Genomic DNA, 26,524 nt, shown 5'->3' with positions numbered 1-26,524 from the left:
ATTTAATCTTTAAAATTAATATTTTTTTAATTTATTCCCTATAATATTTATTGGTTCACATTAATATTATAACTTTATATCTTTTTCCAATTTGATGATTAAATTTAAATTCCTTCATAGTATGGCACACTATTTTTTGATATGTTACATCATTATTTAAAAATAAAAAGAGTATTATTTTACGTATACTTTTATTCTTTAGGTCATGCTATGACATAGTATCAAAGAGCCACTCTATCTTATATTAACGAAATTTAAATACGAGGACTAAACTAAAAAAGTTTTAAAGTTATGAGATCAAGGCGGACAAAAGAATCAAGAATCAAATTGTAAGAATTTTAAAGTTCAAGGACTATCCCTTTATATATTCCTTTAAAGACGTCAAAAATAATGTTCTATCTGTCACGGTCCCTGTTATCAGATTCTGTGTTTTTTATCTACTCCAACTGTAGCCAAACAGCTGCTCGCTTCGCATGTTATTGTCATTTTCCCACTAATTTACTCAAGAAAATTTATTTCGCGAGAGAGTTAGGGGTTATATCAAAATACTTATAGAGAAGTAGGGATCATGAGGTTTCAAGATATGGAAGCTGGACGGCCTTTTTCGACGCGCCAAATCTGAACAACGGCAACCAAGATGCCACCCAAGCAGTGGCTTCGGGCATTTTCCTGATTAAAAACGCCGTCTCTACCTTCCAGCGACTCGTCAATACCCTCGGCACTCCTAAGGACACGCCTGAACTCCGAGAAAAGCTGTGAGTCTTTGCCCAATTTCATCTGTTTAGATCGCAATTTTAACCGATCACGGGATATAAATATAATCCTGTTGTGATTTTGAATCGAAGTACATAACATTGTTGGTTTAATTGTATATTACATCTTCCTTTTTTGGGTTTTTTTAATTAGATATGTCAAATAATACCTTTTGTCAAGTTCAATTTGACTGTACTTTTAAGAAAGCTCAGCGAATTATCATTGTCGTTTGGATGAATGTCAGAATTCTCTGAATAAGTGTATATGTTTTTTTTATATATATAATGTTGGATTTTGTATTTTCTTGCTCACTCAGTGGTCTCATCATTGTATTGCATGGGCAACGAGTTGCTATCTTTCACATTCTTGATTGATTTTGACTATATGGTAATTAGATTATGAGTCCTAACAAATCTCACTCGGCATGCATAAAACGAGGCTACATATTGGGCAATTAGTGAAGGACACTTCGGCTAAACTTAAACAAGCTAGTGAAACAGATCATCGTGCTGAAGTTAGCGTTAGCTTGTTTTCTGGTTATGATTTTGGTTTCGCCGATGCAGCCTTCTCTTTTACTTATAAAGTCAACAAAGAGGACATATGACTGTACTGTCTGTTGTTCATGATTTCTCTTGTTCTATATTTCGAACTCATGGTAATTCGTACATGGGTTATTGAACTTATTTTTATAACCACTCGATCCCTCCTCTCTCTCTCTAACCCGTTTCCCCTCTGGAATTACTTGATGCCCTTTATCCGTGTAATTGTAGGCAAGCAAGAAGGTAACTGATGCCAAACTTGCAAAAGACTTTCAAGCAGTTTTGAAAGAATTTCAGAAAGCTCAACGGCTTGCAGCTGAAAAAGAAACAGCCTACACTCCTTTTGTTCCCCAAACAGCTCTTCCTTCAAGGTATTTATCATCTGAGAGTTTACGTGTACCGAGATGTATAAGTGATTTGAATGCTTTTGTGTTCATGGCATACATGCAAATGGAGTCAGTGGCAAGATGGTTCTGAAAATCCTTCATAAAACATCCATATTGATTTCTGAATTTTCTTCCATGTACTCGTCGTAATTGCAAATTGTTTGATGGTTATCCTTGTGTTATACTTCGAACTGACTTGAACTTTTTCATGTTACCATTATTCTCACTAGAGGTTCTTCCTGTTTTATGCAGCTACACAGCTGGTGAGGTAGACGTAGGATCAGATAAAAGTGCCAAACAGCGAGCCCTTCTTGTGGAATCAAGAAGGTAAGTTATTCTTTAAGAATTGTTATCCCTTTCATATGGTGATCACTTCTGGAATTTGGACATGGATTTTGAAATTTTTTTCTCATTATTCCTCTCTATAGTTCATGTTCGTTAGGCAGCTTGTACATGTTTACCAAATAGATTCTGGATTATATGAAACTCTATGCCAGTTTTCCTGGTATTTTCTCTGTGTTCTGTGTTTACATGCATGCTTGCCTGTTTTTGTATTTGTGTATACTCTTAGATTGGAGTATCATAAATAAAAAGTTCCCTAGTACCTAGTACTACACAATTTTAGATTCTAAATAGTAAATACTTATGGAGGTTGATTGACCACATTCTTTCCCATACATCAATACTGTGTGTGTATTCAAATTATCTTATTGTTGATTTTAAGAAATGGTTATCAAACTACAGCCTTTTAACACGCGTCTTTTTTCTTTGCAGACAGGAGGTCCTGCTGTTGGATAATGAGATTGCATTTAATGAGGCCATCATTGAAGAAAGAGAATAAGGAATTCAAGAAATTCAGCAGCAAATTGGTGAGGTCAATGAGATCTTCAAAGACCTAGCTGTGCTAGTTCATGAGCAAGGAACAATGATTGGTAAGAATTTCATCTCTTGTATTGAGTTCATTTTTATTGTTCTGATCTTCTGGGACATGTTGAAAAGGAAAGGTAATCTATGCTGCAGATGACATTGGTACCCATATTGAAAATTCACGGGCTGCCACTGTACAGGCAAAATCCCATCTTGTGAAGGCTGCAAAGACTCAGAGATCAAATTCTTCTCTGGTAATGTATAATGTTCCGATTCTTCTGTTTTAATTTTACTTATCATATACTGTTATGCACCGGATGTGAAGTCCCACCTCGACAAAGATACAATCTCTTTATACCCTCTTAATTGGGATAGTGGAATTTGATTTGGGGCTTCTTTGCGGGTCTGGGAATTAATGTCGCCACCCTTTTTGCGCAGACTTGCTTACTCCTGGTGACATTTGCAATTGTGATTTTGATCGTGGTCACAGTCCTTGCAACCTGATAAGAAGCTCGTCCGATTCGAACATAGAAAAAATCTAGAGATCTTTGAAGAACAAGAGGGTGATCTTTTTGGTGATGCATTTGATTAGTATCTTGTCGAGGGTATAAAGAAATATACTACATTCCATTTCAGCGAACCATAACATACCATGACTACCATAAACACCATTGATAGGAAGAAATAACTCAGACGAAACGAGGTCAAAATCTTTAAGAAACAGATGTGGAGTCTGTCTCATAATGACAACTTAAAATTGAGAAATTGATGTTGGCTAAGGTTGTTTCATGTTTTGGTGCCCGACCAAAACATAGACGCGTATACAATTAACACAGTCGATAAAGAAGCTGTAATAAAGGTTCCAACGGGTACAAATCCAGTATGTGCCTTGATTCCAGCAGGTATTTTCCATTTGACAGTACTGATTCTGGATTTAGCACTGTCCTCGAGTGACATCAACAAACAACTCTGCTTTCCTTCCATGCTGCATCTCATAAACATATCAGGTTCACCGATTTCGACAATAGAATAGCCACTTTCATTAAGGGGCTGCAAACACATGAAAAAAAATGTCTGAACTTTCACCTAATACCTTCATTCGACAATCAACACCCCTATTCAAGTGCATTTTGCCTCTAGTGACAGTTGCATCGATCACAAAGTAATTTAAACGTGCTTTTCTTTTACTTACTTGATATCGTGCATGTAGTGGAAGCAGTATGTTGATTTCCATTCCATTGTTCTGCATAAACAAGATGTCAGATGCGACATCAATGTGGACTTCAACAACAGACCGATTGGACCGAAATGAAGGTAATTCTAATTTTGTGTCTCCGAAAACAGCTATTTCTAAATCCTGCAACAAGTAGAACGCACAAATCAACATCGAAAAACAGAAGATGAAGCAAGCCTAGTTTTAACATAATGAATTGTTTGTTTTCTATGATAAGGAAAATCAATTGCTGGTTTACCCATCGGCTTTTGAAGATTTTGAAGCTCAAACGGGTCAGCAAATACTCCAAGGGGTAGTCTTTGTATAACTATAACTTCACATATATGAGAAGGTAATTCAGGAATGGATCTTCCCCAGTCTGCAATCTGATAGACAGATAATTGTCGATGAGAACCTTCTCCAACAAGAAAGAGCTCTAGCGCCGATAGCCTCACACCACGATTCTGGTTTTCGGGAGTTATTCGACACAAACCGGAAGAAAGTTCATGTGCCATAAAATTTTCAAAACTAGAATCATCCAGGTTCTCATAGTTGTCAAAATAAGATCTCATTATATATGTCCCGTCATCTGAGTTCTGGAAATCGGATTGCCCGCTTGTTTTGACCTGAAAATTAAGAATGCCAAACTCATTGAAACTCAGCTCCTTGGCTCAAGTGTCGGAGAAAATTGCAGCAGAAATAGAGAGTTTAATAACATAGATGATGCCGACTAACCACACTTGAAGAAACGATGGCACCAGAAAAGAAAATCCACAAGATTGCCAGTTTCCGATGCAGGCATAATTTACATTGTTGGGTTGACATTGAGTAACTGAATGGAAGAAACGAAATGGGGCGAGAAATTACTTAGCAATCACATGGAAGAACACTTTCTGCAAAGAAAACAAGAATCCTGAAAATATTTAAGCAGAATTTAATAGTGTAATCCATGAACTGAACCTAGAAGAAATTAGATCGAATCTAGAGAGTCTAGATTCAAACTTGTCTCTCACTAAATTCGTATTTGATCTAAAACTTAAAAATTAGTTTTCAAAATTATGGAAAAATTCCACCGGTTCAAACTTCAAGTATCTTATTAAAAATAATTGTCCGAAGAAAACTCGACATAAATGATAAATATTCGTAAAGTCATGCATGAACATTCCAAAAATAATTGTAATTTCGAAAGTCCCAAATTACATAAATAATAATAATAATCCCAAAATAAAATTAAAAATAAAATCTAAATAAAAATTCATAAAATAATAATTTTCTGAAAATAAATGACGAAACCATCCAAGTACCGGTTCACCTAGTATCTAAAATAAAAATTGTAGGGGCATAAGCTATTAAGTTTACTGTGTCTCTAAAATGCAAACCAACACAAATCATAACATAATTCGAATCAATCAATAATAATCATAGTCCGCATCAAATAGTGATAGTCATAAATCTGAATGTTATGCAAATGCTTATGCACCCACCCGTACTCCTATCACAATATCCGAAGAGTGGGTTTCCCATAACACACTATATGAAGTCGGGTTCACACAAAGCAGAGGCCCCTGCATGCGAAAGTGTCATTCACCCCCATCAAGTTATTTGATTTGATAAAGTTATTTGATTTGATAAATTGTAATCAATGTAGTCAGTTACATTGGCGAATTAGGTGAAGATGCAGAAAGAGAGATTCGAACCCCCAGTAAACAAAAGTCTACGTGGCAGTTCCTATGTTACGCCTTGAACTCCTACATAATTATTATGGCCGATAACTCGACTGAATAGCGAGTTATTCATATTAGATTGTTCAATAGGTACGAACAATATCAATTCTAACTAGAAAACTAGTTATAAAAATAGAAAACTTTTCATCATTTTTTTATCACTTTTTCTTTAGCCTCCCAGATCTAATAATTTTTTTAATGAAATAGGTCTGCTTACTTCCCCTATCAAAATTCGCCCCAATATGACATGCAAATGTCATTCGTATCCGATGTCCGATCCGATCTGAGTAACAATATTACATGAACAGATGTTCTGAAGCATATATTTGATTCGATAATTCATCATATTCACATATTAATTAAGCACAACGATATTTGATTCTAACAGTTCAACATGTATCACATGACATTTTTATATTTATGATGAGAGTTTAATATTACATATTTTTATTATTATTTACCTCTCATTTATCGCTTGGATATTACTAATTTATCTTTATTTTGAATTTATTTTGGACATGAACTTCACTTGATTAATTAGCCTAAAAACTAGTAAATTTCGACGGTCCATTCAACATGTTATAGAAGATAAGCAAAGCTTCCTTGAATATTTAATTTGGAATTTACCTGGGACAATGTTATCGATAAGATAAAGAAGAATTCAACCAAAAGACTTAATTATTTATCTTTTGTGATAAATCTTTTTAATTTAGGATTTTTTGTTTGATTATTCTATTATTATTTTATTTAATTAGTTATTTTATTAAAACTCTTATTAGAATTTTTAGTTTGATTATTTTAGTAATTAGTTATTTTATTTATTTAGAACTCACGGGTTATAAATACCTTTTAGGTTCAACAGTTAAAACAGAGATTGAAATTTATTTTCCTTGGTTATTTATTGAAATTTTACTTTTCTTTCATCTCCATATTTGTTTATTTTCTTTCATTATTTTCTTTTCACAATGCTAAACATGATTAATTATTTTCTTGGTTAAGCTTCTACTTAGTCAAAGGTTTTTGTGAAACTCAATTTCATTCGTGAGAATTGAATCTTGATCTTCATACCTTCAGATCGTATTCACTCAAAAGGTGCATGTTGATTTGAAGAATGTTTTGCTCGAAGTTTGGAAGTCGAATCGTTTGGTCGTAATTTGGCTTCCTATGAACAAACTTAGTAGCGATCCGTTAAGGGAAATCAAGATCGAGTTCGATTCTCGATGAGACGCTATAACTCGAATCGGGCCTTTCTAGAATTTAAAGTTATTTTGGATCTAACGACGATTGACGTGACTAGACCAACAAAAATCATATTTCAGAGATAGACTTGAAATTTCTATTAACTGGAGAGAGGAATTAGCTGCAGGGGTTGTGCCGTGTTGATTGTAACTGACACACATCACAAAGGGAAAATTTTATTTCGATGATCGATCAAAATTGAGACTAAGCAAAACCAGAGGTTATATCATCTTTATTGAATTTTTCTACTTTATTTATTTTCTCATTATTATTTTTATTCAGTATTTATTTATTTTCAAATCCCCTTTTTATTTTCTTGCAGTTGATTCAATCTGAAATAACATTATCAACTTCTTTAGTATGTGGATCGACACTATTTCTCTATTATACTTTATTTATTTGAAAATTAAAAATTATTTTTATTTGACAAATTCGACGCTTGTCAATTTATCACAATCATGCTCACACTAAACATGCTTTCAATTAATTTAAACCAAACAACAAATAAATAACCAAACAAAATAATAGCATCGAACAGAGACACGCCTTGATCAAATAGGTAACGACGGTCATAACGTTTATCACGATCAACACGAACAATGGATCGACCCAAATCAAACCTACAAAATAATTTAATAAATAAATAATCTAAATAACCGACAATTCCCAACTACTATAAATAACAACTATCACTTTCGCTCGACACGAGAAATATGATTCAGTTCGAAATTCGGGGGTAATGACGGAGGAGACGGTAACTCGGTTCCGGTTCGATTTCTCTTGTAAAAATTACATCAATCAATTTCAGACCCCAATAAACTAATCTCATATTAGAATAATAATTTGCAACGACTAATTAATTTCTGATTCGTTTAGGAGACCGGCAGCTGCCTTTGGTTCGAATTAAGAGACTGTCGGATCGATGAAAAGGGACTGCCAGTTTGGGAATAATGCTGCCGGAGCTACTGCTCTCACGGTAGGCCGGCAAAGGAACTTGTGGCAGAAACCACAGCCAGGGAAGGTGTCCACACTGCCACACAGTGAAGTACGGAGTTGATGAAATGGGTTCTTACAGCCTGCCAAGGCTGGTCGGTCACGAAACCAGGCCGAAAAGGACTTCACCGGCGGAGATATGACCAACCGAGCACCCAAACGACCGGAGAAAGCTATGGCTACAAACGGCGAAGAGGAAAGCTCCGGTTCACTTCCTTTTTTCATTACTTGACTCAAACAATGTCACAGCGTGGAGAAGGCGAAAGGTCACGACGAAAGGACTTACCGGCGACCAAGGTTCGACGAAGCGACGGTTGAACGGCAAGAAGTTGATGCGCAGCACTGTTAGGTTTTTTTAAAAAGAAGAAAAAAGAGACGTAAGGAATGGCAAACGGGTGGATCGTGTACGGATACCCCCTCCCCTCCCCATAACCACTTAATATTTTACAATTCACCACCCATGATGGGTAAAATTTTTTAAATCCACACCCGCCCCTCGGGTTTATTCTCAAATCTATCCCAACACCCACAACTCAACTGGAGACGTAACCGGCTAGACCCGTCTGACAGCTATGGGTGTGCAAAAAAATCCGATCCGTTTATCAAATCCAAAAATTCAGATATCCGATCCGTTTTTCAATTTTCGGATAGTTCGGATCGGGTATCCGAAATTTTTTACGGATTATAGGATCGGGTATGGATTGATAAAAAACCATGTTCGGATTATCCGAAAACCCGAAAAAAAATTTGGGCTATATTCGAAGACCAGAAGAGGTTTTCGCATAAGGAGTGGACACGGCTTATTCATCCTGAGCTATCGTAGAAGAAGTCTGCAGTTAAGGCGTGGGCACGCCTTACTAGTTCGTACAACCCTAAATTAAGGTTACGAATTTACAACGAAAAAGGAGTTTAATGACGGTTAAAAGACTCTATTGAATTATTATTATCTTAAAAAAAAGGAGTTTAAGGCGATAAGAATTACAAATACTAGATAGACACCTAAACAAATTCATTCTTTAAGTTGTAAAAATATTATGGACACAACTCTCTATGAGTTATTTAATCAGCTACTCTTTGTTTGTTGATGCACCTGTTTCTAATTATAATAAAGTTTCACTTGCCCAAAATTAAAACATGATTTCATTTCTTTTCTCACACCAACAACCAAAAAAAGCTTATACAAATCTAAACAAATGATCCAGGATGCGTAAAATATATCCCGGAGTATAGATCTTTACCTTTGCATTATCCCAATCCAGAAAAAGAAGATCAAATCTAAATTGCATTGGTTTTGGGATTTTTTTAAGATGTTTTTGTTTTTCAATGCATGATTATACAAATTATAATGCATAAATTATTCATAATTTTCAAAATCAGCAGAATGTTTGAATGCACTTAAATTCAGAAGAATACCAAAATCGATAATTCAATATACGTACATATAAAGTGTTCCTTAAAAATCAAAATCAATATACGAATGCTCTTAGATTCAACAGAATATCAAAATCAAAATAACGGAGTAATGACTACTGACCTTGTATCTTGAACAGAACTAAGAGGATTACATCTGAAAACCGGAGTATTCACCTTATGACAAATTAAAGCGGCCACAAACAACTTCGATGCAGCAAACAAGATTGGGGAAGGTGGTTTTGGATATGTGTATAAGGTGACATACAACTCTACTACCCGCAGAGGAGACCAGAGTAAAGAAGAAAGAAGAAGGCGTACCTGAATGAACTAGAGACCAGAGTTTGAAACTTAGAGAAGAAGAACTACCAGAATATCGGCGCAGTAACTAGCAAACAAAGCACGAGAGGTTTAAAAAAAATTGATTCATAAACTTATCCCTAATATCTGGTTAAATTATAAGTTATATCTTATACAATATTAAGATTTATAAATTAGTCTCTAAAATTATACCTAAATTCATAATGGTCCAAAATTTAATGGATATTTAGTGGGCGGGCGGATGCAGGGCGGGTAAGATCTCAAACCCATCACCCGCCCACTACCCGCAACGGGTACCACTTTCTGAATCCACACCCGCCCACTACCCACAAAAGTTATACCAATCCCGCCCCAATTGGAGCGGGTACGGTGCGGAATCCACGAAATTGTAACCGTTTTCCATCCCTACGAAGGCACCGCGCGATTCTTACCAGGGAGGGAAGGATTTGTGTTTTAATAAAAAAAAGGGGGTTAATCACCTAGTTGGTTCTAAAATTTTCTAAGGTTTCTACAATTAACTCCAAAGTTTAATTATTACGATTTAGCCACCAAACAAAAATAAGGGATTTAATGATTTTCCCCAAATTTTAGGATTTTCAAATTGGGGATTATTTGGGGTGTTACAAATAGGATCTATCAATCTTGCAATATATAAGGACCACTTTCCATAATTTAAAATGTTCTCTTCACTTATTTTTTACAACTTTTAACCCAGGCAACAACATGAGCAATTCCATTATCAACAAGAATTATGATTCAAATTATCAATAGCATCCTTTCAAAAAAAAATTATCAACAACCCAATCCATAGCTTATCAAAACTTACAGAGAGAGATTTCAGTTACATAAGAAGGAGATGCAGATGCGGTCACAAAGCATACAATCAGATTATTCATAAAAAAAGACAAATTTGAGAGAGAAAAAGAAAGAGCTGACCTTAATTTTCCTTTTTATTTTCTAGAAAAAGCAATCAAGCACCAAGCTCTTAATGTTTGTGACTGAACCAAATCAATTTTGAAAGAGGATTAGATTTCTATTTCCCTTCTGATCTTATATCTATCCAAGACTGCAAGGACGAGGACATGTTTGGTTTGTTTCTTTCTTCAATTTCCCTTTGGTTTCCATTATTCTTACAGCCACCATATTCAAAGGGTTGATTTATTTGGTTTATGTTTGTAAACTTCTTTAGAGAACTTATTAGATTGTTTTCAGGTGTGAGTTTTTAGTCTTAAATTTTCTTTGCTAAGACCTAGGACAACGAAATGAGTTGTGACGAGAGAATTCTTAAATTCCTTAATCTTTCTGCTTTTCTACTTGTTTGTTTTATCTATTTGTCCTCCTTACATGACCAGATGTCATAGACAAAGCTCTTATTGTTTTACATCGCAGTTCTAAAATGTCATTCTTCATTATTCTGTTCTATCTCTATTTCTCCCAAGTTTCTTTATTTGTTCTCTCCGGCTTTGAAGAAAGGTCTTACTTTTGGAGCTCAGCTAGCCATTATTATTCGCCATGCGCATAGTTACTAGCAGGTTGGAAATGTGCAGTCACAATGCCACTAGTTCTTTGGAATAAGCTTTTAGTTCACTGCACTTATCCAACAACGAATTTAGCTTCGTACTTCCGAATATTTGAAAACCAGAAAGGTTTAATTTGAATACCCAGAAAGGTTTAATTATGGAGAACACCCAAAACTTGAAAACAATGTTTTTTTCCTAGTGAAATTGAAGAGATTCCAGGGTCCAAAAGCAAACTTTTAACCCAGGAAACAACATGAACAATTCCATTATCAACAAGAATAATGATCCAAATTGTCAATATCAATCCAACCCAGAGCTTATCAAAACTTGCGCAGAGAGATTTCAGTTACATAGAAAGAAGATGCAGATGCAGTCGCAAAGCATACAATCAGATTATTCATGAAAAAAAAATTGAGAGAGAAAAAGAAAGAGCTGACCTTAATTTTCCTTTTTAGTTTCTAGCAGAAGCAATCAATTGCCAAGGTCTTAATGTTTGTGACTGAACCAAATCAATTTTTGAAGAGGAAGAGCAACTCCGATTAGAAGACAACAGAGATTTGGGAGTAAATAAGGCCCAGATGCTCCATTGTCCATAACCCATAAATGCAGGAAAAATACAAGGGTTAACTATGCATTTAGTACCTAAATTATTAGTTTTAGTATCTAAACTTTCAATGTTTTCAAAATCATATCTAATTTTTACTTTTTGTTTCATTTTAATACACACTACTAAAAACTTAACGTATTTAGTACTTAAATTATCAGTTTTGGTCCATTTTAATACCTAAACTTTCAGTTTTTTTCAAAATTTAATGTTAAATTTTGAATATGGGTACAAAAACTAAACATTAGGTATGGTTTTGAAAATTTAAAAGTTTAGATACTAAAACGGATCAAAACTGATAATTTCAATATTAAATTCATAATTTACCCAAAATCCAGTTTACCATTTTAAGATCTTGCTTCTCAGATCAAAGACCCAAACAAACACTTTCGAATAGAAAAAAATGATTTTTTTTATTTAGTTCAACTCTTAAATTCATAAGTTCGATTCAATTTTAAGAAATGAGTTATAAATTAAGACTCCAATAATTAGAATAATTTAATTTTTTTAATAATTAATAGATTAATTTTTAAGTTCGAGTTGAGTCTTTCTCTACGTGATATATATATAATATGTATTATATATAATAGTAAAAAATCATTTAAATTATAAATTTATAACATTATAAATATCTATAATTAAATTTAATAATCAATAGATTAAATTTAAATTATAACATTATAAATGCTACTCTGGAGGATTTCCATTTCCCTTATGATCTTATATCTATCCAAGACTAGGGATGGGCATGGGACTCGACCTCGACCAGATCAGATCGGGTTTTTTTTTAAAAAAATTGGGTTTGGGTCAGATCGGGGTTTTTAATTTGATGTTCGGGTCGGGTTGAGTTTAGGGTGAAAAATACCCGACCCGACCCAATCCTAAAAATATAATATTACCTTATATATTTAGGTATAATTACAATAATATCCCTTTATATATTATTTTTTTCAATTAAGTCATTGTTTTTATTGAATAAAAAAGATTTTTTTATTATTTTGGGTTGGATCGGGTTTTTAAGTTATATATCGGGTTTGGTTCGGTTCGGTGAAATTTTGTTTTGGCCGGGTCGGTTGAATCTCGGGTGGAGGATTCTTTGTTCTCGGGTCGGGTGGACTAAAAATCCGACCCAACCCGATCCATGCCCATCCCTATCCAAGACCGCAAGTGGTGGCACTTGATTTAGGATGAGAAAACATGGTGGTGAAAGTCATTGCAGATGAAAGCCTTTATCGAAAAAGAAGCTTAAATCCGTCGGAATGTATGTTTTCAATCAAAGAGGGTATGTAGTGGCAATTCCATCATGAACTAAAACAAAAACAACGATTTGAAGAACATTATTAAAGACTTTTTCCAGTATAGATGAATTGACAGTCAACTTCCATTAAGTTTTCATTAACACACTAAATTATTGGTGGAACAAATATAGGAGAGAGAGAGAATTTTTGTTCCATGTTCAAAGTTTATGTTTGTAAACTTTTGAGAACTTATTAGATAGTTTTTAGTATTAACTTTTCTTAAATTCCTTCTTCATTCTGCTTTCTTGTGTATTATATCTATCTGTCCTCCCTACATAAGCACAGACAGAGGTCATAGACTAAGCTCTCATTGTTTTCCTTTTACATTGCAGTTCTAAAATGGCAATCTTCCTCTTAATTCTCTATCTGTCGTTCTTCTATTTCTCCTCTGGTTTCTTTATTTGTTCTCACCGGCTTTGAAGAAACCGGAAAGGTCTTGTTTTTAGAGCTCCGGTAACCATTATTATTATTCGTCATGAGGACATAGTTCCTTGCAGGTTGGAAATGGCAGTTCTTTGAAATAAGCTTTTACTTCACTGCAACTTATCCAACACCGAGTTCAGTTTCATGCTCCGGATATTTGAAAACTCAGAAAGGTTTAATTACGGAGGAGAAAAACCAAAACTTGAAAACAATATATATTTTTTTTTTCTGTTTTCCTAGCAAAATTGAAGAAGAGACTCCATGAATCCTTCAAAAGCTCACAAAAGGGTGATCAAGAAGCTCATCCACCGTCCCCCTCTTTCTCCAGACCCTTTCAGGACTCATGTAAGCACATCTCACATGCATTACGCGAACCAACAACGATCTTACTCACTCCAAAATCAGCATTCTTCACGTTTCCTTTCCCGTTTATCAACAGATTCGACGGTTTTATATCGACATGAACGATTTGCATTCCATGCAGATACTGCAAACCTCGTACAACGCTTGCCGCAATCCCGGAAATAGCATGTTCAGGAACATTTGCACTCACACGGATTTAACAACATATTCTGCTCCATAACAAAACAGAGGTCTTCTCCTGTAGTGTCAAATACTGCCACGTGTCTTAGAGTGATTTATTCAGCATGCAGGTAACAAAACACCATATTTTGTGAAGTTAATCGTTAATTAAAAGTGTGCCTCTAAAATTAAGAGTTCATTGCGAAATGCGAGGAAATAGGAGGTTTTGAATCATCCTACTCGTGCCCTAAACCAGTTGATATCAATAATGTTCAATAACTCACCGATTACCAAATTTGACTGGCAAAAGCTAAAGTGAAAGGAACAAAAACCGAAAACAATGTCTATACGTGTGAGAGAACAATACAGATCATTAAGGGATTCATCGTTTTCCAATGCCCACAATTTAAGGATCATGTCAAAATATATATATAACTTCCACGTTTAACTCCAATTAATGAAATGCAACAAAAGATTAGACCCTCTTGTTATCTGATCTAAGAAGACCCATCTGTCCTGTAAGCTCATCCATATTCTGAGTTTTGTCCCATCCATCGTCCATCGGTTGCCCTTCTTCATCTTCCTTGCTTTTACCCTCTATTGAGGTTGATTCAATATCCTCAGGATCTGGACTTCGCAAAAAGTCGTCCCAAAATGTAGTGCCATCTAGCAAGGCATCTATGTCTGGATCAGAAACAATGTCATCGAGTTCTAAGGGTACCAGACCATTTCCAGCCAAAGCAGTGGGATCAACCAATCCATCAGTGCCAGTTTCAGTAGGAATATCAACCATTTCTGGTATTTGACCAAGCTCAGGCATAATTATATCTGTCTTAGTGGACGTTGATGGTGGCTTTTCTGCTCCGACCAGTGCAATCACATCTAGAAATGATGCTGTTGTGATCTTTTCAGAGGATGTTGTACATGGGGAGGATTGTATTTCAGATATGGCAGCCGAGGGATGATGCCCTGAAATACCTGAAGTTGACGGTACAAATGTTGACTGACCTGAGGTTGGTGGCACCTCTTGAAGAGACAACCCTGATACACAGGTTGAATTGTTCCCACTACCGTCCAATCCACTAGACGATGATGAACCGTCGCCTAACATGATATGTTCATTATTGTTGTTGAAGGAATCCAGTATGGGAGAAGCATCCCCTTTCATTATCTGCATGAGCATTGCTTTTGCCTCATTCATCAAAGGTTGATATTTAACAATCTGCCCATCAGAGGCCGTGGAAGTGTTACCATCTTGCTTTAGCCTCCTTTTCTTGTTGGCTTCAGTTATGTGCCTATTGCTCTCATTTTGCTGCTGCACAAATTGAGCAAAAAAACCAGGGCTCTGCATAGCCTTCGCCAAAAATGACATCATCTGCTGCTGCCTTTGCTCCATCCCCTGAAGACGTTGCAACATGTTCTGCATCTGGTTATCAGTAGCCTGATGCTGCTGCCTTAACCTAACAAGTTCTTGCATAAGCACTTCTTGTCTCTCTTAAGCCTCTCTACCTCTTCCTCGAGCCCAAATTTCCCAACCTCAACACAGGCATTCACAGATGAATTCTGTCCTTGTGATTGCTGTGTCTGCTGATTACCATGGCCATGGGCAGGCTTTCGCCGGCTTATGTTCCGAAGCAGGTGTTTCTGTCCTCTTAAAAACCCCTCATTTGCAAATTCCCAACGGTCTGGATCAACCTTTCGGAAACCCTGTTAAAACACAAGCACAGAATATATGAAGAAATCATAAAAATCAGCAGAACTGTCGCTGAATAAAAGAAATACATAAATACTGGTCCCAACGAACGATGGAAGAAGGGTACAGACATCCATCTGTTCCAGCAGTGGCTTGATAATTTAGGAACTAGTTTAAACAAATAAGCTAAAGCCATATTCTTTGAACTTTTTCTGGTAAATGGGGCAAGGTTGGGGAAAATGTACACTGCATAATAGAAATTCAAGAAGAGACGGCGTAGAAAAAGTTTTCTTTGCCGCAGTGTACATTTTCCCCAATTCCCAAGGAATGATGGAAGAAGGTGGCAGCAATAGGTATTCTCTACTTTAGGAACGAGATTAATAAAGAAGCTGAAGCCCTATTCTTTGAACTTATTCTGGTAAATGGAGCAAATATTGGGGAAAATGCACACTGCCTTATGCTGGTTAAAGTTGACTCAACTAGAGTACACCTAAATAGAAACTAATACAATGAAGCTCAAGTAGAAGGTGGCAGCTGGAGTCAACTAATTTCAACCATATTGAACATAAGGAAGTGATTAAATGCAATGCCCAATTGAAGATGCCAAAAGTAACATATATCTCAGTCGAAAGGACATCCGTGAAGGATAATGCAATAAACATAATGCAATGTCCATGGTAGGATCATGCCAAAGTGATAATTATCCCACTCCCAAGGAAATTTGTGGAGTCGGCATAAAATACAATCAAATCCAGACAATACTATAAAGATTCGACACAAACATTTTGATAAAATGACAATCAAGTCACACACCTAGGATCATGTGTGTGCAGAGTATCTATGACGCACATGGACATAAAATGCAAGTGAATATGCATGCAAAGTACATAAAAAATACGAATACAGTTTGAGAATTGCATATTTAGTAGTAATAAAGATTTCACTTATTGCCTAGTTCTTCAACTTTTAAGACTTATGGAAGAACAATCAATGAAAGGATTTTAACTAAGATCTTAGAATATTAAATTGCCACACTACAAATAGATGTCTTTTGCAAGTACTACATGCTAGCCTCAGTCAAGTGAGTACCGGATTAGAGTACCAGCATGAGTTTATGATTATTGATCAAGAGTGAACTATTATCCAATCCCACAACTTTCCCCTGAACTACACTTAAGATTCCTCAATTGAACAATTTATCTAACAAGAACAATGCAAAAAATACCAATGCTTATTTAAAATCTTTCCCTCACATCACAAATACAAATATCTTACCGCTTAGTTCTTCTTACCTGCAACATATCCATTATTTTTGGTCATTTATTGACCTCAGTATGAACAAATTAGATTCCATTTCAGTATAAAAGACGGAAACTCTACCACTACATTTTGAGACCTAAATCCACATTACTCAAAGCCTAATCCCTGAGAAAAGCCCAGAAACCAGATTTCCCAAAATCTGTCAAGCTCAAACAAATATAAGGGACAAGTCTGAATATTTGCATTATTGCTCTACTTGGTATGAAGGATGGAAAATTTGTTAATCAAATGATTAATATTCATAACAACTTTCCTACTTTAGTGCTTAACCATTATATTAACAAATTTTCCATCATCCATAACAAGTAGAGTCAATATGTCTTCCGTCAGTAAGTTTTTCACCCAACATTGATGGTCATATCCAATCTTATGTTGGATTATCGGATCTGAACTGGTTAGTTTGTCTAAGTGACACGTTTTATGCATCAGTCTCTTTACACATAATACTAATTTACCTTTAGCTAAGGGTCATTTAAACTAGTAGCAACAGACAAATTGAAATAGAAGTAACTATCCATTGACAACCTTGTAACCACGTCATGAACAACATTGATCTGCTTTCTTTTCCCAATTTCCCCTTTGTGCTTCATTTAGTTGCTGAGAAAATCCAAGAAGAAGCACAGTTAAAACCCGCAAAACACACAATTTCATGACATGGGAGACAATGACATCTATCAAATCCCCAGTACAAACATCATAGTTAGTTCAGACAGGATCCTAATCCTGTTTTCGGAAACCAAAGCAACTAAAATAATAATATAGCTTAGCATACATGTTCCTTAGTTCTTCACAAACTGTTTACTTCAAAATCCTAGCTGGCTGAATCCCTGGCCTAGAGGCCAAGTTAGAACAGTCATTTGCCGCCAACTACCAATAATCCTAAATTTAATTTGATATAAAAGATTTCTAAAAGTTATCCTCTATGATAGTTGTTTTCCTAAGCCTTCTCAGCAATGACTTCAATGGATTGGAGCCAAACACTTCCAATGTATTTAACTCGATTGGGAACAATTTCAAATCCACAATCAAACCTTATCATCGAGAAGGAAATCGAATATTTCAAAAGTCAATCTAAAATAGACAACGCTCGAGAAAACTATAAAAGTTAAAACAATAGAGCGACAGGTAAAGTAAATAACAAACAAGAAAACCTGCGTACATAGGTGTTTAATTGCCTGACAAAGCTCGAGAAGTTGTTGTGCTTAAAATACTTGGGTAGAAGATCCCGAGCGAACTCTGGCGGGTTCCAAACAACGAAGCTATTGTTGGTTGGGCTCCAAGAAACGATGGCATCCGTGGCGGGATCATCTACCATATCGTAAGTCTTGCTCAGGAAAGGCGGGGGCGCGTTCGCACTCTGCATCACCACCGGCTGGGGCGTTGGTGGAGGTTGCGTTGTCGTTTGGGTTCCTCCGCCGCTCGTCGATGCATCGTTTTGGATGGTGCTACCGCTACTCACTCCATCCATTCCACTTCATGAATCAAATTCTTAAAACGAAAGAAATAATAAAAGATATCTAAGAAAACCCAAAAAGAAAAGGAAAGAGGGGTTTTACCGTTTTAGGGACTAGGATTTGAGGGAGGGTTCATTATCGCCATTAGACAATTGCGGATTCTCAGGGATCTGGGATTTGAGAACAGAAGACAGAAAGCGGCGTTTAAAGGGAAGAAGCCGATGATGGTAAGACTGCACTGCACCAGGCGATTCTCGTGAGTTGGCTTTTTGGTGGCAGCGTGACGACTAAAATACTTGATTTTGCCACCACCCCCCGCCCCCCAATTTTTTTGTGTGTGTGTTGCTTCAATTTTTTGTCATAATTTTATTGGATCACTCTATTATGCTAAAAAATATAATCATTTTGTTTTGGGCCATAATAGACTAGTCTAAATTCAAAAGTTCCAAAGACAGCAATGGAGTTTGATCCGAAATATTACGTTACGTTCAAAAGAGCCAGTATATAACAGTTGTGTATCCTCTCCAAGAAAACACCGCCACAACACGCCCCGCGGAAACTTCAGCCTCCGCCATGAGAAGAACAAGAAGATGATCATCAAAGCAAGGCTACCACAACCACCGAAACGAAGACACCTGGTCCGTCAATCCTCTTCGCCGTACTCCTCAGCAACCGCCACTCGATCCCCAACAACAGCAAGAAGAATCGACCCTTAATTCTCATTCGACCTCATCTACTTCTAATGAACAACACTTCCACGATTCTGCCCAAAAACCCCATAGAGGTAATCGAAATCCCAGCCGGAAATACCGTCGTGGCCCTGGTGTAAAAACCCAGTTCGTTAAAAATCCGAGCTTTCTTCTTCGGAACCTGAGCTTAGTTCTGAGGATAATAAAGCGCGTTTGTGTGCAGTCGAAGAAGTGAATGTAGACCAAGATGTAAATAAAGAAGAGAATCTTTGGAGTCAAAGATTGAAGAGATGGAGAGAACATTAACGGAGATGAATCACATAGCGGTGCGGATTATGTAATGAGTAGGTTGGAGGAGCTGCGGTTAAGCGGGGAAGAACCTGAGTTGCTTGAGGAACAGCTGAGAATCAATAAGCAGTTGCAGGAGGACGAGGTAATTCCTCGAATTTTGATTGTTATGACTTCCGTCTTTTTTTTTTATCTATTATGTGTCAATTATGTTTCCATTGCTTGTATTTTATTATCATTGTAATCTAAGGAATTATAATTTTTGGTCAACGAATAAGGATGATTCTGAGTTTAGCTTAGCTTCTTGAAAAACATATGCTTGAAAACAGTGTTGTGTGTTATTGTTGTCCTAATAAGAAAACTGAATTCTATGTCAAAGGAACGTTATGATGATAAAAGGGTTTTTTCTCAGGACTTTCTGGACATCAGTAAAGGTTTCTCTTTTTCTTTTTTCAATCTATATTCAATTTCCATATCTGATCCTTTTTCTTGTTTTTGGTAGTTGCTTGTGATACAGTTTATTTATGGAGAAAATGTCTCCATCCTCGACGAGCAGACGGGCTTACGATCCTTGACGGTAAGGTTTTTTCTCTATAAGTTACTGTTTTTAGCTAGTAGCTACAATCAAGTGAGTAAGCTTAAACCTTTGTGTTATTTTACAGGTTCATATTCATCTTGAAGGCAGTGGTGAGACTATTATAACAACAAAGCTAAATACCTCTAATGTGGATGTAAAAAGCGAGACATCAGATGACTTTTCATACTCTTTCAAAGTCCAACATCTTCCACCGATTCTTGACTTGTTTACTGCCTAGATCTTACCCCAGCCATCTTCCTCCTTATTTTACACTCTCTGTTCAGTGGTTGCGTCCTGCTAGAATTCCCGAGCTTTGCAGTCAGCCTGACTCAATATGGAAGGGGCAAGAAGGGCAGGAAGTTATATACCAATGGGCAGAATGGCTGCAGAACTTCTCTCTTTCTTATCTTGGGTTCGATTAAGAAATAATGTGTTATGACCCTACGAAAGAAGAAGAACAATCGAAGGAAATAGAGGAAGGGAGATTAAAGGAGAGGAGAAAGGGATTTCAAGAAGACTGAGTTTTCATTCATTCCAATCATACCATAAGCCTTACCTAGTACATTGCTTATATATTTACATTGTAACAACCCATTTACCAGCTGGCAATACAGCTGTCCTAACAGTTAGATTCCCTTGCAGGTGTTGTTGGTGTTGTTGGCATGACTTCCTTCACTGCTGGCAACACTCCTCCCCTTAATTGAAATCCCTAACCCTATTTCCAATTTCCCTAATTCTCCTCCGTCTTCTCCGATTAATGAATCTCTCATGATCATGACAATACCCCTTCCATGAAAGGATCCTTGTCCCCAAGGATCAAATCCTAATAATTGTGCCTTAAGCTCAATATAGTTTACCCCATGTTGTAAAACAATGTAGGTACCATAGACCCTTGCTGCTAGCCTTAATCCTTTTCGAAGAGCAAGTGAGGTTTGATGGTAAGATCGAAACTTCAGGTAAATTTTGTCCTCTGCCATTGTCTGTCAATTTTATTTTAGCAAAAAATTTCAACCTTGCTTGAGTCTTCTGAAAAATTTTCAGATTCAAAAGTTGTTGTTTAAGTAACTGATTCCTGCTGCTTTCTTTGTTGACTTCCCATATAGTTATGACATTCCCTTTCCCTTGAAATGATCCTAGAAACACAGACTGAAAAATGCTGCCATTTGAAGTGGTCAACCTTCCAGTCAAGACAACCTCATTATAGGACAGTGCAAACTTTAAACTAGAGAGAGATAATGAGTCGCCAACAAGAATATCACTGCTGGAGACTTGCTCTGCCAATGTGCCAATGGTGGTGTACAAGGATAAATAGACCTGCAGAAGAGCTGGTCTATCCTTGCTTATACACTCAAATAATACTTGTAAGCAAAACACCTGGAAGTCAACATCAGATTTGCTATTCCAGGAAAGGTCACAGAAGAGTTGTGCAAAAACAATTAAACTTGGATCAGAAGAGAAAGGGATGACAAGTTGATCAACAGTAACAGCAGTAGGTCCATCATTGACTGCTATTTGACTTGTCGAATTAAAGACCTTGTGCATTGCTCGTGAAAGCAGTGACTGACACCCTAGGGGATCATCCACATATGAACACGATTCAACCTTTCGTTTGACATGGAGAATACCAGAGTGAAATGGGTCATTCCTATTTGTAGTGGAAACAAGCTTGATCTCATTCAGAAAGTAGACATCATATTCATAAAGCAACTCCTGTGCATTTCCATCCTTTGTGCCAGCAAATCTCAACCCAAGAGAAATACATGCCCCGGCTACTATATTGACATATGCCTGTACAGTAGTTTCTGCATCCATTTCATCAATATCCATAGTATCATCTCCAAGGCTATTGACACCATTTTCTACAATTTCAGGAATCTGGGACTGAATCCAGTCTTTAGTGGGATGAATCCTGCCTCACATGATCAAATTCCGAGCAATGACACGAAACATTATAAAATCATGTCTTACGTATTGCAAATCGAAATGTGTTTGGGGGATTGTGAGCCTAGAGACAATCACCTCTGATTCACTCTTTAAAAACATTAAAGCAAGAGCTATCATAGCCCCAGGTGCAGTGACATCAACATTGACAGAGGTCCCATCCATCATCTGCCCAGTGCCCCGGTTATGTTCATCCATTGATGTAGAAAGCAGGGGGAACCTTTCATTTCGAATTTCCTTTCCACCACTATAATGAAATAGCCAATCAACCAGTGTATCCATGAATCCCAATGTGTCTTCTCCTCGGCCTAATGCAACAAGACCCAATGAAAAGCCTGCAGAAACAACATAACCCTCCCTTTCAAGGACATTGTCGCCTCCACTTCTTCGGCCTATTTCACTCAGTAATCTTTGCATTGTTTGAGGGTGTGTTGATCCTTCAAAAAGAAGCCCGAGTGATATTAGTGCTGCAGTCTGCAGCAGTGTTGGTAACTCTAACTCTGGATAGGAAGATGGATGGTGAGCAGGTATATGCACATAAAGGCACTTTGCTATTGAAGGTTGCATAGTCCCTCTATAAGAAGTTGCCAGACCCAACATTAAACCTGCAGTTGTGCTTTCATGTTCCTGTGAAAAGTATTGGTATATGTCCGTAATCCGTAAAACACGCAGAAATTCGTGTAATCCAAGAGCAAGGAGAAGTCCAGCATGAAGTGCATTAGGTTCCTCAGGCTTGTTATATATTATCCATGTTCTAGACACTTTTTCCTGAAGTGGGGCCAGTCTTAAACCGGCAGCAACAACATTGTGGAACTCAGGCCATGACTTCAGCTCTTGTATGTTCCTCATGCTTGGATCAAGATTAATAGTAGCATTTTGTTGGGCAGGCAACTGCCCTGCTAAAACAAGCTTTGGGACGGTAAAAGCTTCTGTTAATAGAGTATATATAGTTGCTTCAGCCGCAGGGACCTCAATCTTCTTTCTAAAGCACGATATAGAACCACCAGAAGGATCATGTTGAACTTCTACTCCGTCAACTTGTCTTATTGGAGGAAAAAACAATGCAGGCTGTGAAAGTATGCGAAAAAATAAAGCTGCAGCAGTAACAGCAGCAATACCTGCTCTTATAGACATTGCAGTCCCAATTGCCCGCAAAAAATGCAAAAGCATCCAATTTCGAGGAAGCCTTATACCAGTTGTATAATCTTCAGCAGCCTGAAGGAGTTCCAGAAACTGCACGATAGCATCAATTGCATCCGTAGCCCACCATGGTGGTGCTTCTAAAAGTCCAAGAAGAAGTCTTTGTGTGGCACGTGGAATTGCAATATAATAATACCGATGAAACAAACGTGCATATGGTTCAAGAGCTGGTAACCCAGCAACTGGATGCTCATCCAAGGCTGTTGTTGGAGGAGGAACTAGAAGAGCAGGGACTGCAGCAGCCGTTAAACTAGCAGTCTCATAGTGTGCAACCTCTTCATCACATACACTTAAAATGACACCAACACCATTTACAACAGCCCATTTTGGAGTTGATGGTATGAGCTGAGAATGTTTTCCAGATCCACGAGAAGAAGCAGTAATTTGAATCTTTGATGTTGGCAATTTATCGAACACCTGAGAATCATCATGTTTTTGCTCACACTCTTTACCAGTCAACAACTGTAAAATGTGTTCCAAACGATCCTTATTCATTGCAATCCTTGTCTCCAAGTATTGATCTTGCTTCACTAACTTTGATAAGTCTTCAATCTGTTGTTGAATCGCAGAGAAAACAGAGTATGCAGCCATTGCTTTGCCAGGAGTTGTGGCTCTGTATACCAATTGTTATGACCCTACGAAAGAAGAAGAACAATCGAAGGAAATAGAGGAAGGGAGATTAAAGGAGAGGAGAAAGGGATTTCAAGAAGACTGAGTTTTCATTCATTCCAATCATACCATAAGCCTTACCTAGTACATTGCTTATATATTTACATTGTAACAACCCATTTACCAGCTGGCAATACAGCTGTCCTAACAGTTAGATTCCCTTGCAGGTGTTGTTGGTGCTGTTGGCATGACTTCCTTCACTGCAGGCAACACCCCTCCCCTTAATTGAAATCCCTAACCCTATTTCCAATTTCCCTAATTCTCCTCCGTCTTCTCCGATTAATGAATCTCTCATGATCATGACATAATGCTTGGTTCTTATGCTATTGAGAGCACCAGAGATAGGCATGCAGTTTCAGGAAGTGTTTCTCCAGATGTTGATGTTCCATTTATTAGGAGTTACAATGATAAGAAATTCCATGAGAACTTCCTCAAAAACTTGCATGAATGTCCAATCTGTCTTAGTGAGCACGCAGGTAACTCAATATCAATTGTAAAAGTTTTGCCATTGTGAGCATTTTTCATGTGAACATTTTAGGGCTCCTCCTTTTTGCTTTACCATATAAGCTGAAGATAATAAGGAATGACGGACGTGACTTGAAAAGAAGCTAAGGCTCTATTGTGTTGTGTTCTCTTAAGTATGATATATATATATTGTTATGGTTTATATATTATGCTAAGGTTGATTAACATGGTGGGATCCTGAGTATCGGTAATATAAATTTCAGTTAATGACTTTCCAATTATATTGGAGAACTTGCATTAACTCTGCTACAAAGCATGTATTTGTATTACCCAGGGGTTCTTTGGGTTTGATTAGAAATCAAATTTATTAGGATTAGGGTAGAGAATTTTGCTTAAAGGGTTTAGGATGATATTTTATGGATCTAGGAACTATTGACTTTTTTTGTTTGGGGGGGGGGGTTGGATTTGAATATGAATATGATAGCTATTAAGCATATGTTCCATGCATATTTAGTAAAAGATTAGAATAAATCATGATTTTAATTTTTAATCTGAATATAATACTGTACATGCTATTCTGACATTTTCGGTCTTATGTTGAATCTTGCCCTCTGTATATTTTTAGCCAGGTATTGAACTTATCAGACTGCCATTCCAGCATTTCTTCTGCTGGAAATGCATGGGAACTTATTCCAATATGCATCTCTCTGAAGCTACCATAACCAAGCTGCAATGTCCTGAAGCTAATTGTGGAGGTATGGTCCCTCCTGGTTTGTTGAAACGTTTGCTTGGTGATGAAGGGTATGAAAGGTGGGAATCCCTTATGCTACAGAAAACCCTTGATTCAATGTCAGATGTTGCATATTGCCCAAGATGTCAAACACCTTGTATAGAGGATGAAGAGCAACATGCACAATGCTCCAAGTGCTTCTTTAGCTTTTGTACACTTTGTAGGGAGCGCCGTCATGTCGGCATAGCATGTATGACACCTGAAATAAAGCTTCGTGTCCTCCAGGTATTAGCTATGTCATTTTCTTCAGTGGTGTTTTCATGCTCCTAATTTCTTTTAAACTAATTTTTCTTCAGCTATCGCTCTTATTTTCCTGGTAAATTGTAGAAATTGGAAATAACCATAGAAAACACTATTTAAAAATAATGAGATCATGAGTGTCTTCTGGCTAGAGTCGTCAAAAGGTTACTTTTATTGTTTATAACTTTAGCTTGGACAACGTTTGTCAAAGTCTTCTTCTTGGCTGTGCTCATTTTCCCTCACTGCTTGTAGACATTGCAGGATACATTTTATCATTTTCCTTGTCATGTGGTCATCTGCTTTGTATACTATTGAAACTTTTCTCCATCATTTATGGAATTAATATTGATAACAGGAGCGCCATAGCTCGTCCCAATTGAATCAAGAGAAAAAGCGCAAGGAACGTGAGATGATCAATGAACTTCTTAGCATGAAGGAAATAATGTGCGATGCCTAACAATGCCCGTCTTGTAAGATGGCAATCTCAAGAACTGAGGGATGTAACAAGATGGTATGTGAGAACTGCGGGCAGTATTTCTGTTACCGCTGTAACAGTGCTATTGATGGATATGATCATTTCAGGTACACAACATTCATTATTTACAGATCAAGTCTTATCATTGGCTTGGTTCAACTTTCGAATAGTTGATCTGTCAGTATTTAGCTAATGAGGTTTTGACTCTTTTCATATTGTAGGGATGGAGCATGTGAATTGTTTCCACAAGAAATGATACGGCACTGGGAGGAAAGGATGAATGCATGGCAGGTGTTAGGTCAAGTTCACGCTCAGCTATTCGCTAACCGTGGGCTGCCGTGCCCCAATTGTTGTCAGTTCAATGCAAAGGTTAGAGTATATTTAGGATTTGAAGGAAATTTTCTCCTATGCTTTCCTTTAATCTTCTATTGTGAAAACTAGGTAAGATGCCACAAAAATGATATTTTTAGCTTTAAACTAGTAATGTCCAGGATTTCTTTTACGTTATCCGGCTAATTAAGGTTAACCATATGTATTGTAGTCGAGTTTGTTCGATAGGTAAACCCGATTTTTTGGATTTTTAAAATAGATATATGGATTGATTGTTTGAGTTGTGGTGCACTAAACAGGTAGGCAACAACATTCACATATTCTGTTGGGCATGCCGAATGCACTGCTGTTACTTGTGCAAGAAAATTGTAAGGCGCAGCGCTCAACACTACGGACCCAAGGGCTGCAAACAGCACAGTCAGGGGTAGTGGCAAGGAAATAGGTTTGACACATTTTTATTTGTTGTAAATTGTTTCAAAAAAACATGGTTTTGTAATAATACTGTATCCAAGTTTGATGCTGGTGGTGGTTGTGTTTTGTTATTTATTTTTCACCTAAATTATACCAAATAAAAAGGGATC

The 26,524-nt window shown here is 36.9% G+C and overlaps 1 protein-coding gene and 3 pseudogenes across 1 annotated transcript; 2 read left to right on the top strand and 2 right to left on the bottom strand.

Annotated features, from left to right (window-relative positions):
* Positions 1-553: 553 nt before the first annotated feature.
* Positions 554-3,174, top strand: LOC120201468 (annotated as a pseudogene).
* A 78-nt stretch (positions 3,175-3,252) lies between these two features.
* Positions 3,253-11,521, bottom strand: LOC120201469. Its single transcript, XM_039202073.1, has 5 exons — positions 11,403-11,521; positions 4,494-4,590; positions 4,018-4,384; positions 3,738-3,895; positions 3,253-3,595 (listed from the first exon to the last, which is right to left on the bottom strand). Exons 2-5 carry the CDS (start codon positions 4,581-4,583, stop codon positions 3,332-3,334), a joined length of 879 nt encoding a protein of 292 aa, XP_039058004.1. The 5' UTR covers positions 4,584-4,590; positions 11,403-11,521; the 3' UTR covers positions 3,253-3,331.
* A 2,617-nt stretch (positions 11,522-14,138) lies between these two features.
* On the bottom strand, positions 14,139-18,601 carry LOC120201466 (annotated as a pseudogene).
* A 106-nt stretch (positions 18,602-18,707) lies between these two features.
* LOC120201465 lies at positions 18,708-26,440 on the top strand (annotated as a pseudogene).
* The last annotated feature ends 84 nt before the right edge of the window (positions 26,441-26,524 follow it).

This window comes from Hibiscus syriacus, unplaced genomic scaffold, assembly GCF_006381635.1.
Source record: "Hibiscus syriacus cultivar Baekdansim isolate YM2019G1 unplaced genomic scaffold, ASM638163v2 tig00007361_pilon, whole genome shotgun sequence".
Lineage (NCBI taxonomy): Eukaryota > Viridiplantae > Streptophyta > Magnoliopsida > Malvales > Malvaceae > Hibiscus > Hibiscus syriacus.
Note: the sequence above shows the minus strand (reverse complement) of the source record. Positions and strands in the feature narration are given on the sequence as shown.

Excerpts from the sequence above, each read along its gene's own strand:
- LOC120201469 (XM_039202073.1), bottom strand. The coding sequence starts at position 4,583 with ATGTCAACCCAACAATGTAAATTATGCCTGCATCGGAAACTGGCAATC. Across the intron at positions 4,385-4,493 it reads CCATCGTTTCTTCAAGTGTG|GTCAAAACAAGCGGGCAATC; the intron begins GTTAGTCGGCAT and ends CTTAATTTTCAG. Across the intron at positions 3,596-3,737 it reads CACTACATGCACGATATCAA|CCCCTTAATGAAAGTGGCTA; the intron begins GTAAGTAAAAGA and ends ATGTGTTTGCAG.